We start from the raw sequence: 14,681 nt of genomic DNA, 5'->3' as shown, positions 1-14,681 counted from the left end.
ACATCCAGGTGAAATGTGTCAGATTTATGGGTGAATCGAGAATTTAAATTTTATAAATTTATTTTTAATTTTTTTAATAAAATTTAAATTTTTATATTAGTTTTTTTAATTAATTAAATTTTTATATATTATTTATTGTTAAATAGATAATATATATGAATTTAACGTTAAAGAAAAAAAACAAATTTATAATTTGCTATATTTAGCGAGTCATAAGTTTAATATCGATACTTTTTAATATCACTACTTTACATTTATCATTTTTAAAATCTTAACATAAAAACTTACGTGCTCATCATTTTTTTTCCGTTTAATATTAAATGTTCATCTTATTATAAATAGTTATCAAATAAGGCACCTCAAACGTATAGTGTAAAAGTGCTCACAGTTTTAATTTAACTCGCTTTAACTATGATTTGAAACTTTCACTCCATGAGAAAGGAGTGTCACAAATGAATGGGTGGGTGGGTGTGGGGGGGGGGTCCGTTAATTGCGTATTCATGTTTTTCTTGTTTTACTAGCTAAGATCAAATTGTCACATGTCCCTTTCATTTTAAATTACTTGTTCATTTATAATAGATAAATAAATAAAAATTCGTTTTATCTTTATAATTAATGTTTTATGAAAGCCTAAATAAGTTATAAACTTCTAAAAATTTCTTTTTTAAAAAAAATGAATACGAAGACATATTAGTAAAATCATTCATATTATTTATAAATGTGAATAACTAATATAAAGTAGGGAGATTCTTTGATTCCGTATTGAACATAGATTCATGTTTTTCTTATTTTACTAGGTAAGATCAAATCATTACATTTCTCTTTTGTTTTAAATTATTTGTTCATTTATTAAATAAAAAATAGACATATAAATGAAAAATTATTTTTCTTCCATAATTAATATTTTTGAAAGTCTAAATAAGTTAACTGATTATGTTAATAAGAGGGGTATTTTTGATCTTTATATATTGACGGAAAGGGTATATTTGAGCCAAAATATAGTTCAATGATATATTTAAGTTATTTCAGATAGTTTGAAGATATTTTTGATTATTTTCTGTTCATATTATTTATAATTATGAATAACTAATATAAAACGGAGAGAGCAGTAGTTATGACAATTTTGGTTAGCTTTTAGATATAAATTGATGGTCCACATTATGAAGAGTAGTAAATTAGCTTATGCCATATGGTGTTGATGTATAAGTCTATCTATACATATAGATTCAGAAATTGCTGAGACCCATTTTTTCCCTTTTTCTCTTTAATTTCCTTCTCCTCTGTAAGACACTCTGTCTCTCTCTGTCTTGGTTTCAGTTTTTTTTTCAAAAAAAAATTGTATATATGATTTCCATGATTTTTTATATTTTATCTTTGGTTCCCTTTTTTATCTTTTACACTTTTAGTTTACTTGCTTAATTCCCTTTTGTTTGTTTTAAATTATACATGCACTGCTTGTTTGATTTTGTATATTTTATTAATTATGTGGTTTACTATATTGTCATGTTTGGTTGACTGTTGAACTCTTTCTTAGTGACTTACTTCAAGAAGAACAATGATATTTTTCAGAAAAAGAAGCTGTAATTTTGCTTAAGACTTTTCTTGAAATTTGTACTTTGACTAATTGTTGTGCATGTATTCGTCAAATTTGGGCTCTCGATCCAGCTCCAGTTGTTTGAGTGTGAAAGAGGTGTTATAGTGGGCTAGATCCCGCGTTGGTTGGGGAATGGAAGGGTGATTCGTTCATATGCACTTGACAATAATTGTCATACTTTTACATGGTATCATGGTATCAGTGTCATGTTCATTTTTGTTTGGGCTTTCGCTCCACACTCTAGTTGCGCCTTGGCGTAAATGGGGTGCTAGAGTAGATTAGAGTCTCATGTTAGTTGGGAAAAATGGACTTGTGGTCTGCTTATATGAACTTGAACAATTCTAGCATGAGATAGTTTTTAGGGTTGAGTTAGAACTGAGTGTCACATCTTTACAGGATGCTAGTAGAAATGTACGGGAAAATTTCTCCCCCGACTTGCTTGGGATTGAGGCCTGGGGGTGAACGGGGTGCTAGAGTGGGTCAGAGTCTCATGTTAGTTGGGAAAATGGACTTGTGGTCTGCTTATATAGACTTGGACAATTCTAGCCTGAGGTAGTTTTTGGGGTTGAGTTAGACCTGAGTGTCACATCTTTACAGGATGCTAGTAGAAATGTACTGGAAAAATTCTGCCCCGACTTGCTTGGATTGAGGCCTGGGCGTGAACCGGGGTGCTAGAGTGGGTTAGAGTTTCACGTTAATTGGGAAAATAGACTGGTGGTATACTTACATGGACTTGGACAATTCTACCTTCATGAGCTAGTTAGGTCCCAATTGTAGTTGACTTCTTGTATGTTGTGATTTGTGCAGTGAACGATGGCTTTTTCGGGATCTAAAGAAGATGGAAGAGAGGTGAAGATTTACGAGTATTTGGATGAACTAAGCACTGATCTAGCAGACTATATTTCAGAACTCTCAGAAGCTTCTGTGAAAGAGAGGGGAGTATTTGCCATCGCGTTATCTGGTGGATCCCTCATTAGCTTAATTACGTACGTAAGCACACTCACTATCTGTTCATATTTGTTCTGTTGCCTTTACTATAAGATTGTGTAAATATGTTTGAAAACTTGGAGGAAGCAGAAAACTATGTGAAGTCCCTTACAGCAAGACTGTTGATTGGTCCAAATGGTATATATTTTGGGTGGACGAACGTGTTGTGGCGAAGAATCATGTTGATAGTAATTACAAGCTAGCCAAAGATGTTTTTTTGTCTAAGGTAAACGTCTCGACTTCAACTTTATTCTGCTCAGTATTTGTAGTTGTGAGCCTCAGTACGGGTTGTGATTCATTATAGACGTGTTCTTTGTCATGAGATCTTTAAAATAGATCTCTTCTAAGAAATTGTTTTGGGATGATGGAGTTTACAATAGTCAGATCTCGATATTTCACTCTAAGAGTACGATCACAACATCCTTGTGGAAGAATTAGTTTATGTTAAAATTGTCCACGTATGATACGGCTTGAAAATGCAGGGTATCTTCCAAGCTTTTGTGTTCTTGTTATCCTTTTAGGCCTGTCCATCTCTTTGGTCATTTACGAATATCATGTAGACTTCTCGTGCTAGTCATGTCTAACATTTTCGAGTACCTTTATGTAATCTGCTAGCTGTGGAAAAGTATCAAACACGAAAGTGTACTGTTACCTGTTCACTTATCTCCTCTTTCTTTTTTACCTGGTTTGTGTATTTTGACATCATATTTCTATCTTCTGTCCTGGAAGTATAGTTATGACGTATAACCATATACGGTTTTGCTTATCATTGATTGTGGTAGGATAAATCCATCATTCTTGTTCCGATATTGTATCCACCTTAGCCATATCTCAATTACAAGGAATATGATTGTCTAGTTAATTTACCACACATCTCGGACTTTGAATCCGTTGTTGTAATTGCTCGAGTGCAACAATCAACTTAATGTGAAAAGACTCGCAATTGTATATACAATTATGAAGTTTGATGGCCAGGTTTAGATATTCTGTACGGCCATTATACTTTTTTCTGGTGTTAACTATTGTTATACGAGTCTCATCGATCTGTTTTAATGGTATAGAGACGAGTGGTGAAGGAATTGAAAAAAATGATAGACTTTTAGTAAAGTTTCCCTCTTCTTATCCACAATACTCTAATTACTTAAACGAACGAAAAAAGAGAGACTAAGGAGGTGAAATCGTGGTTGTATGATAGTACATTGAAGGCAATACTCACTTGTGTTTTCATTTTTTCAGGTCCCTATAGTTCCAAGCCATGTACATTCGATTAACGACACAGTGACAGCTGAGAAGGCTGCTGAAGACTATGAGTTTGTAATTAGACAGCTAGTAAGGACTCGTGTAATCAGCGTTTCAGACGTTAGTGACTGCCCCAAGTTTGACCTCATCTTACTCGGGATGGGACCTGACGGTCACATTGCATCTCTATTCCCTGATCACTCCATACTCGATGAGAAAGACGAATGGGTAACTTTTGTTACCGACTCACCTAAGCCACCTCCGGAGAGGATTACTTTTACTTTGCCTGTCATTAACTCTGCTTCTAATGTGGCTGTGGTTGTAACTGGAAGCAGCAAAGCAGAGGCTGCACATTTGGCAATTGATGATGTCGGACCTGACGTTCCGTCATCGCCTGCAAAGATGGTCCAGCCAAATAAAGGGAAATTAGTATGGTATCTGGATAAAGCAGCAGCCTCAAAACTAGATTGCACAAGATTTTCAGAGTAGGGCCTAAGGGTTACAAGCTCCCTCTTGTCAACAAAATGTACAACAATATGGGGGCACAAAGCATGTGGAACTTAGTACATTCTAATCTTTTGTCAGGATTTTGTAGTTCCATCTTTTCTTAATTTAGTGTGGTTATTGACCTTTTGTGATGGATCAAGTATATTCCCTATTCTTATGCAAGGGGACATCAATAATAGATCCTTACCCACCTTTGAACTAATATGAAAAGACGATGACCTATGTTGTTCGGACTTTTCAAAAAAATTGTCACACTATTATCGAATTCTTTCAAAATGTACTATTTTTGGAGGATTCAAATGGTTTCATTCAGCATTTTGAAGAGTCCTAGAAAAATGTGATACTTAGAAAGGTTATGGGGGCGGTTTTAAGACTATGTAGAGTTGGGTAGTTTTAAGGTACTACGATGACTCAACTGAAAATTTTTAGGTTTAGCAAACATTAGTTTGTATAATTGCGCTTCATAACAAATTTTTTATTTGCTATGGCTATTAATCTATATATTTCGGTATGCATATACATGAAAATATGTATTTGAGTCTATTTGTATATTTCGGTATACAGGTAGGTTCTTCATTATTTCGATATACAAATGGGTCCTGTATTTTTTTCGGTATACAATGGATCCTGCATTTGTATATTTCAGTATATAAACGGGTTCTGCATTTGAATATTTCGGTCTAATTGTATATTTTGATATACAAATGGGTCCTACATTTGTATATTTCGGTATACAAATGGGATGACAAAAAATATGGAATGTTTGCTACGAATTACAAATAGAAGAAACTATGGCTATAACATTTAGTTTGAATTAATAGTTTATTATTTCATACAATTTTCCTACACGTAAACCCCATACATAACATTAAATAATCGGTATAGAATTTTTAAAAAAAATTGTACTCAGCAATAACGTTGACCGCTCCCAATTTTATCAAATTTTTAAATAAAAAATATAGCTAATATCAGGGACGTCACAATGAATCAAAATTAGAGCACACTATCTATCTCAAATATTTAATCAATATGAAAGAAAAATTAAATCACTTTCTCAGTAATCACAACTTTTTGATTACTAATAAAAAACACACCAATGATTTTCATCTAATCTAAGAATATGCACTGTGTAGCGTTATTTCACTACATATCGAAGGTATATCAAGAGTTCATGTTATTCTTATATTTTCTTGACCTTAAATACTTCATATTTTTCTTTCCCAAGGGCTTTTACTAGTGTTTCTAGTTTGGTTTAAAAATGTATTCTCTTCGTTCAGAAATAATCATTAGGTGTAGTAAAAATAGATGTTCAAGATTAATTGTCAATTTAAACAATCAACAACTAATTAGCTCATTTTTTCCAATTCTATCCTTAATAATTATTCATTTTAATAATTATTGAGCTAAAGTTACAGAAGACTTTAATTAATAAAAGGTCGCTTTTGCAATTTTCAATAAAATATCAACCATTCTAAGTACAGCTTTTTAAGAGTCATTAGAGTAGTAGCACGTAAATATCCATTCTTCGTATACCAAAAGCCCATTCTCTGTATTTATTCTCTGTATAAACTTCATTTGTCTTTAAATGTTAGAGTCATTAGAATTATTGTTATAAACCTGACAATTATTTCTAGGGCTATATTAGTCAAATTACATATTATATTAAATTTTTCTTGAGAGAATTATATCATCTAAATCTGACAATTATTTCTGGATGGAGTATATGTTTGATCATGTGCTTATTTCAATCTCAATTACAGGCTAATCATGATTTTGACCTTGATTGATCGATAAGATTATTTATCACTTTAAATATCATTTATCTTGCTTTATTGTTTTGGGTAATGCTAAATTGCCAGAAAATTTGGCCAGAATATAGCTATAAAATTAAAAAAAAATAGAATATCTTTTTTAATTTTAAAATAAACTAATTTTTTTTTCTATTTTTAGTTAAAAGATATTAAAGCTAAAATGATAAAAATATTCAAAAAGATAAAATAATATAGGTAAAATGCTATTCTGGTCAAAAAGATTTTTCCTATAATTTTGATCACTCCGTTTAATTCAAATAAAAACAAAATAGTGTTAATGTAAACAATCTTCCCCTATCCCTCTATTCCATGTCGAGTGCATATGAACATTATGGAAATTTTGTTCCTCTATTTATTGAACGAGTCTTTAGAAGAAATTATTCGAACAATTATTTCTTAAATAAAAAGGGATCAATGTAGAAATTTTGTGTTGGACTTCTATCATATTATCCTAATAAAGCTAAATAAACATAAATTTCTTTTCAATTTTTTTGAGAGGTCTTCCATAACTAAAAGGAGAAAATGAGAATATTAGATTAAAGAAAGTAAAATTATTAATCAAAATGAGCAGAATAAAATAAAAACTAGAAACCAAATATATTATAGGGATAAATTTTTCAGTACAAAACTTGAAAATAGCAAACATTAGAGACTAATCATCCATGATATATAATTAAAAAGGTCTCCAAATTAAAGTCAACCATAAATATTAATTTTCTTCCAGTGCAAGTAGAATTATTCCATAAATTCCAAATTTTGCTTCACTCCTCCAAAGCTAAATTAACCTATATTAATCAAAAATAATATTTATGTTAGACAATCATTTCACCATACATTATATATAAGAAATTAATAAAAAGAACTTATCAAGATCAAATTAACTAATTTTCAGTGTAAATTCAAATATATGTTTTTATTTTGTTAGAAACATCAAAAAATGTTATAAATTTTACTAGTTAACAATTTAAAATATCAAAAAAGCGATATTTAAATTCATTTAACTTTTGATGATAAAATATAATCAAAATAATGATAAAATCTTACATTGTTGTAGTTCTCACTTCTCAGCCAAGGTCCCATTTGGAGTATTTGGAATGTACCTAGCCCACTATATGAAAAAATTATTATATTATATTATATTATTTTTTGTAATTATATATGTGCTATAAAAAAATAATTAATGTAATAAACTTTAATTTCAAAAAAATTAATCATTTTAACTCACATTTTTAGCTGCTGCACTGAAAGCTTCTCTATGTGGTATCTGTGGATGTGCTGCTTTAATACGCTGTATCTCATCCCTTTATAATAATTAAATAAATTAAGAATAATTATTTAAATAAATAATCATGATTTTATGAAAAACATGTATTTTTTTTTATTTACATTCTCCTTAAGGAAAATATTGATTAGAATACGTATATGACTATTTATAATCTTGTTTGTAATTTTGAAAAACAATTACTATTAAGGATAAAAAATATAAAAAAAATTAATTACTTTTTTCTTGAAAAACTAAAGTGGCAATTATTTTGAGAAAATAATTTGAGACTTGAGGGAATATAATCTATGAGCATTTAAAAATTAAACTGAATGAAAATAAGAAAATGATTTTTTTTAAAAAAAAGTAAATTTACTAGTAGACAGTGTTTAGCGGTCTTTTATTACACGTAAAAAATATCAATAAAAACATGAAGATGATGTTTTACTTCATAAACCGATTGTAAGCAGATGGTAGCCTGTGCTTCTTCTCAGGAGCTTCAACCATAGAATACAAAAAAAAACATAAATTAGTTTATATAATAAGCTTAATAGAGGGTTGATTGTATCGATGATCACTTAATTTTTACTTTATATATAGTCATTTTATTATATTTTGTAAAAGAAAAAAGAATAACATGAAAATTACTATATTTTTTTAAAAAAAATCACTCAAACTTTGCGTAAATATTGAAGTAAGTCATTATAAAGAGATAAAAGAGACATTTTATTATATGATATTTACTATGAAAAAAATATATTAAACTAGCTGCAACTAACTAGCTCCTAATTAATTGGACTTTATGTCGCTAATTCATAAATAAATGAGATTAGCATGAAATTATTATTGTTTAACTAAGAAATTTAATTTTTCTCTAATTTCTTATCTTTTTAGTGTTTAGGCAAAGTTGAATAATAACTATTATTACAAAAATAAACTGTTTAGTTAGTAACTTAATTATTATGCTTTTTGGGGCAAAGTTTGATGACAAGAAATAGTTTAGTCACATAAGTAAATTTTTATGTTACAAATTATATATATGCTTACGTTTTACAACAAAAGGTGCCTTTGGAGATGATGGTTCACTTGAAGATGAAGACTGTCCCTTCTTGAAATTGTTGAAGAAATCTTGATGCTTTAACAAAAAGAAAACATATACAAAAAAATGAAAAATGGAAATTAAATTAATTAATTATTTAAAGTAATTTTAATAATAATTACCTGAAGAATGGGTTGGTGATCAAAAAATTGTGGTTGAATTGGAGGTCTACTACTTAAAAAGGAAAGATTACCACAATGCCCACATTTCACTGTCACAGTATCCAACAACTTCTTGCATGGTATTCCCACCTATTTATAACCAAGAAATGACAAATACCTTATAAATTATATGCATGGACAATTTAAAAAATAAAATTATATATTAAAAGTTCAAAATATACTTTTATATGTACATATAGTAACTGTCGAATCGTCTTAGCCTCACATCATATTTTTAAATTCTAGTTTCGTTACTACCTACAACTAACCTCTACTACATGTCACCAATATAATGACTTATTATTATATTTACATTGTCAATATATATATATATAAAATAAAAAAAAAACAAATGTTGACAATATGAAAAATAGAAAGTTGAAAAGTGAAGAATGAGAGAAATGATAGTTATATATATAGCATGTGATTTGACAAAATAGATTTATTATCTCTTATCTTATGCTATATATAAATAAAAGTCAAATCATATTTTATATAATAAGAAGAAAACAATCATAGTAGCTTTCTATTGAACTTTCATGTCTTTCTATTCTATTGCCCTTTATCGAAAAAAAAGGACTAATTCAACGAGATATGTCTGTTAAATATGTAATAATAATAATAATACGTACCGCGAGTATAGTGTTACAAAAACTGCAACGGACATAGCAAAGATGTTCAGAAGGATCCATGGTGTTAATTTTATGATCAGCAGATTCCAATAAGTTGAGACAAGAGGAATTAGGAGATGAGGAAGACATATATATAAGTAGGCAAGTATATATATTTTTTTGGACTTTGAAGAGTGTATATATATATATATATAAAAGTTCAAAGATGAGAGTAAAATAAAAGGCAAAAGGTATAGGGTTTTGGGGTTTGTATCTAGCTAGATTTATTCTTTTGGACTATTCCTCGAAAATAGATGTTCATTTTTTACTTGTTCAGTATTAAATTAACATATTTTTAAAATAATAAATGTAACGTCAATTTATTAAACTAGCATTTATATATAGTTAATATTTTGGAAAAGGCCTATAGTTCATAATAAGAATAAATTAGGAATTATAAATCATTTCTTGAGTTATTAAACTATACAAGTAAAAGGGACGTAATATAATGAACAAATAAAAGTGGATTTACGAAGAGAGTAATAATTTCAATTAACACCATGCTTAAGAAAGAAATTAGAATGAGTAATCTTAAACTTGCTATATATCATTTAGATGTTAAATGATATTTTTTTGAAACTCTGAGCTTAAATGCATCACACATCCATGTGATTATGAAAGCTTCTTTATTATTAATTAATTGGAAAATTAAAATTAAATTATTTTATATTAAAAAAATATATCACATAAATTAAACTCGCTTGTGATTTCAACTTTTAGTTTATATATAAATCAAGTGTACTTTGTAACTCTTAACGGAATTCTTCTATTGGTAAGGAGTAGGTCTTTTCAAAAATTGGTCCTACCATGGATAGTATCATATTTGTAAGAAATTATCCGTATTTAATATTTATATCAAGTAAATAAATTAAATACGTAATATAGTATGATAATGTGAAAGAAGCATGATAATTTTTGTGACTAACATTATAATATGGAATTATATATATTTAGGTTATTCAATTCACCCAAAGGTTCTTGATATTATATGATGTGTTATGCTAGTGTCTAAATTAATGTCAGTGTCCTTGATTTAGGAAAAAAATGGCAATCTCTTGCTTATTAGATGTGAGGGAAGTGTGGGTAAAGGAATTTGACTTTTAAAATATAAATTAAATAGATTTTGAGAGAAAATGACAAAAACGATCTCTTATCTTCGAAGGTAGATCCAAAATAGTTCATCAATTATGTCTTTGGTCTTTTGAATTTGTCTAAAACTTAATACTTTTAAGGGTGATTTGGTAGAAAAATCAATAATGCAGGGATTGGTACTGCGGGAATTAGTAATGGAAGGATTATTTTTATCAAGTGTTTGGTTCATTATTTTTTATCTAATTTTGTGTGTGGTTTAAATGTTTACAAAAAAAATTCTTTTCAATTATACCCTAGAATTATTATGAATTTTTTTATTTCATGTAATTGAGTCAAGGTAGATAATTAAACGGAGAATATTATTTTTTATAACATTATTAACTAGCTAGGAGAATAAAATTTTTATTTTCATGCACTATTTCTCACTTAAATTATTTGAGAGTAAATAATTTTCATCTTAATAAATTGGAGTTAATATCTCAAAAGGTCACACAACTATAATGATTAATAGAGAAATTTATTAAACTTTGTTTTGTATCAATAAATTTTTAAAAAACTCTTCATCGTGAAATAAAAAATATAAAATAAATATTGCCAAATAAATTAAACTATTTTTATACTCGAGATGTGTGTATGAATATGTGTGTGTATATATATATATATATATATATATATATATATATATATATATATATATATATATATATATATATTACTTGTGTAATGTTTAATGGACTTTCGTTAAGAGGCAATATCTTACTTATGAATTGTTCTTAAATTCATACATCAACATTAGCATATTAGTCGGATTATAATATTTTATATTAATAATAAATAGATTAAATAACACATATTTTAAAAACAAAAAATTATATCTAAATAATAAAATTTGTAATTTAATTTGTTTAAATAAATTTATTAGTATAAATATAAAATATAAAATAAATAATGAAAAAAAATATATTTAAAGAATTTAAGGGGGTATTTTGGTCTTTACCTAGAATAATTCCATGGTATTAGAGCTAATACCACCAAATGGATAGTATAGTTATACATCTTCTAATACGGTGTAGGGTGCATAACTAATCCCTAGATTGATAATACACAAACACAAAACTCCAATCAAACATAATATTAACTAACACCACACGTAATACTTGAATTATTTCTCCTAATACTCCCTGACAAACGATCACATAGTCTTCGTCAAATATGTATCAAATTATGTCAGTTAATTTTGATAAGAAATATGAAAAAGAACTCATTTTTAGAACCTAGACTAGAGGCTAGAAGTATACTTTTTGTAGTTCTTTTTAAAGTTAGATGCAATATTTTGAGATGTACTTGTTATGTTTTTTTTCTAAAGATAAAGATATGTTTCTAATATCTAATACAGTTTTTTTGTATTAGTATTAGAATTTGATGTGATTTTCTTGATGTTTATAATCAAAACATTGTTTTATTGTTTTTGTCAAATTTAGTAAATACAAAATGTTATAAATAATTAATTTTTAATACACCTAAAAAACCAATAATTATTCAGGAATACTTAAAAGAAATTATTTTAACCAACTCTCGAACATAAAGGACCATTTCACCACTTTTTAAATATAAACTAAATGAATTTATATGACAATTATAAGCAAAAAAACAATTGGTATTATGTAAATACAGTGTTTTTGATAGAATAGTTGAGATTTATTCAATTTTCAATTAAACATTTTAATTTTAAATTTTTAAAAATAATAAAAAAAATGTATAGAAAATGCCTCTCTTAAAAATAAAATTTATTTAAATAACATCTAATACAAATATCGAATGTGAAACATATGGAAAGAATCTCCCATTCTAACAACAGGACATTATGGTTTATTCTTGAAAGATAGGTAATTTAATCACAAAAGACAATACATCGGATATGCAATAATTATTCTTGTAGTACTTCTATGATTCTTTGAATTTAATAAATTTTAATTGTCCCTCCAGATTTCAACAGATACTGTTGCAGCATCTTTATGTGAAGCCTTTTCCTTTGCCACTCCTATCAAATAAAAGCTTATCTAATCAACCTATACAATATTTTGTTTCTTTTGATATTTAGGGCAAATAAAATTTCCACAACATCAAAGAATTTAATATTGTTGTGATTTTGGGTTTTCTTATATATATATTGATACATCAAGTTTGATGTGGAGATTTATCAATAATTATAAATCAATATAAGTTAATAAAATTTATAATACATAAAAGGTAAACTCGAAATATAGTGAATTGATAAATTGTCAAAGGATAAGACTTCTAGATCAATTTCATAGGGTTACTATTTTTTAAACGAAGTTTCTTGAACACTTAATTGGATCCGGGTCAAGGTGACGCTAATAAAATCTTCATATTAATTAAGCAAGTTATATTATCTAAAGTATATAATTTTCATCATCGCATTTTCTTAAATCATATTTAAATATTTAATTGTATCATTTTAAGGGTAAACAATTTCAAAATCCATGTATCTCGTTTTGACATATTTTCCTCACTCTAATGACAAGTGGTATATAGTGATTCTAAGTAATTCAAATTTGATTCGTTTGAAGCTCAATAAAAGAGATAAAATACTCTAATTAAGAATTTCTCCAACAACCTAAATTGATTAAAGGGGAAGTCAATATCTAGGAATACTATACGATAATTCCAAGAACGAATAAAGGGATCATATAAACAAACAAAAAGAGAAGGCATAAGTTGAACGAATGGATCAATTGGACAATTGTTATTCTTATGCTTCTGATTATCTATTCATTTTGAAATTCGACTAAATTGGCGGAGAAAATTTCATTTTTAAAATATAACTTGTTCCTTCCTCTACGAACTTAGATATTAGGCATAATATATAAATATGTCATTTAACTTGATTTCACGTATATTTATGCTAGCATCTAAACTTAACTTGTATAAAGTTGAACAAATGAACATATGCATGTGTCACGCATGGCATATAATACATGTCGGACATTAAATAGCCATTTTAGGATCTGTATGTCTATTTTAATAAGTGTTTGTTTGTACACATTGAGAGTTTGAACGTATAGATGTCAGCTATAATTACATCTACTAACCTTTTCTTTTTTCATGTTTGTGGTGCCATATTAAAGAAAGAAAGTTGAAAATGACCAGTGCTACAATCACAAGTCTATTTCATAGTGATCTCTTTTGAGGCAAGCTTATGAGAGGAAAGTTTGTGTCTTTTTATTGATGGGACTATTCAAGAGTTTGCTAAACAAGGAAACTACCTATTTCTACCCTTCATACAACTTTCTTTCATAGTATAAACGACTTTCCCAATACATATAGAGCTTTAACAAATGTCTCATGCATGCAAAATTAAAAAAATCAATGCCCCTTTATGGCCACAAGATTCCCCCCATTTCTTCCTCCAACTTATTGTCAAACTAAATAATTTTTACACCATCGAATCGTGTTTTATCTATCGCTATAGATTTTATGATCAAACAATAAAAGATTTTCATGTTTTAGTTGTGAATCATAAGAAAAAAATCAATTAGCTAGAAGCGTTGTAGTGATAGATTAGCTAAGGATAGCCAATAAATTATTTCATAGCTAATTTCATGTTTTTTTGTAGTGACAACTATCTTGTTTTCAAGACTTTCAAATTCTATATTTCAAGAGAGCTAATTACTCGTAGATATCATTTGAATAATCTAATGGCGTAAAATATATTAATGGTGTATAAAACTAAAAAGTCCAACAAAAGTACAAATGCCACAGCCAATAAAGTTTTTAACTTTTTCTCTTCCATCTCTTGTGTTTGTGATTGCCTTTGATTTTATATGGATTTGGACATAATCATTTGATGTTGGAGTACCATTTTTGCTTCCCTTTTATAGAAGGTTTGATTGGACTAGTCTGTCTCTTTAATTTGAGATTCATGTCTCCTTGGACTTTTCTGGTTACTCGTGGGTGTACATATCGAAGGATTCTTAACTCTAATTTATGTGGCCTGCCTAGTGAAGTTGAAACAACAAATGCCCCAATATATGTTTTTTTGGAGCTATAGTATTAGTTACGAATTTAAATGAACTTGTACGAAGGTGTTTGGTTATGAAAATAAAAAATTTATATTCATTTTTCTTTGTGTTTGATGATTAATTACAAAGAATATTTGGTATGCGTTTGGATATGCGACACAAAGTTATAATTTTAAATTAGTGTTTGGACATGAGGTATGTGATCACGATTCAAAT

At 28.1% G+C, this 14,681-nt stretch overlaps 2 protein-coding genes across 4 annotated transcripts; one reads left to right on the top strand and one right to left on the bottom strand.

Annotated features, from left to right (window-relative positions):
- Window positions 1-1,142: 1,142 nt before the first annotated feature.
- On the top strand, window positions 1,143-4,810 carry LOC101259276 (probable 6-phosphogluconolactonase 2). Of its 3 annotated transcripts, none has more exons than XM_010325954.4 (4): window positions 1,143-1,282; window positions 2,402-2,580; window positions 2,672-2,807; window positions 3,818-4,810. In XM_010325954.4, the coding sequence occupies exons 2-4, from the start codon at window positions 2,408-2,410 to the stop codon at window positions 4,307-4,309; spliced, it is 801 nt and encodes a 266-aa protein (XP_010324256.1). In that variant the 5' UTR covers window positions 1,143-1,282; window positions 2,402-2,407; the 3' UTR covers window positions 4,310-4,810. The 3 variants fall into 3 exon arrangements, with proteins under 3 accessions (XP_010324256.1, XP_010324300.1, XP_069152771.1); XM_010325998.3 differs by having other exon boundaries at window positions 1,236-2,311; XM_069296670.1 differs by lacking the exon at window positions 1,143-1,282 and adding an exon at window positions 1,371-1,580.
- A 1,901-nt stretch (window positions 4,811-6,711) lies between these two features.
- CRCA (protein CRABS CLAW) lies at window positions 6,712-9,448 on the bottom strand. Its single transcript, XM_004228801.5, has 7 exons — window positions 9,292-9,448; window positions 8,621-8,749; window positions 8,447-8,534; window positions 7,848-7,896; window positions 7,364-7,439; window positions 7,183-7,246; window positions 6,712-6,923 (listed from the first exon to the last, which is right to left on the bottom strand). Exons 1-6 carry the CDS (start codon window positions 9,418-9,420, stop codon window positions 7,196-7,198), a joined length of 522 nt encoding a protein of 173 aa, XP_004228849.1. The 5' UTR covers window positions 9,421-9,448; the 3' UTR covers window positions 6,712-6,923; window positions 7,183-7,195.
- Between the last annotated feature and the right edge of the window lie 5,233 nt (window positions 9,449-14,681).

This window comes from Solanum lycopersicum, chromosome 1 (genome assembly GCF_036512215.1).
Source record: "Solanum lycopersicum chromosome 1, SLM_r2.1".
NCBI classification, from domain to species: Eukaryota; Viridiplantae; Streptophyta; class Magnoliopsida; order Solanales; family Solanaceae; genus Solanum; species Solanum lycopersicum.
The sequence above is the reverse complement of the archived record's forward strand: the minus strand, read 5'-3'. Positions and strand labels throughout refer to the sequence as shown.

Excerpts from the sequence above, each read along its gene's own strand:
- LOC101259276 (XM_010325954.4), top strand. The coding sequence starts at position 2,408 with ATGGCTTTTTCGGGATCTAAAGAAGATGGAAGAGAGGTGAAGATTTAC. Across the intron at positions 2,581-2,671 it reads TCCCTCATTAGCTTAATTAC|AAAACTATGTGAAGTCCCTT; the intron begins GTACGTAAGCAC and ends TGGAGGAAGCAG. Across the intron at positions 2,808-3,817 it reads AAGATGTTTTTTTGTCTAAG|GTCCCTATAGTTCCAAGCCA; the intron begins GTAAACGTCTCG and ends TCATTTTTTCAG.
- CRCA (XM_004228801.5), bottom strand. The coding sequence starts at position 9,420 with ATGTCTTCCTCATCTCCTAATTCCTCTTGTCTCAACTTATTGGAATCT. Across the intron at positions 8,535-8,620 it reads ATCACCAACCCATTCTTCAG|CATCAAGATTTCTTCAACAA; the intron begins GTAATTATTATT and ends TTTTTGTTAAAG. Across the intron at positions 7,440-7,847 it reads GCTTACAATCGGTTTATGAA|GGATGAGATACAGCGTATTA; the intron begins GTAAAACATCAT and ends ATTATTATAAAG.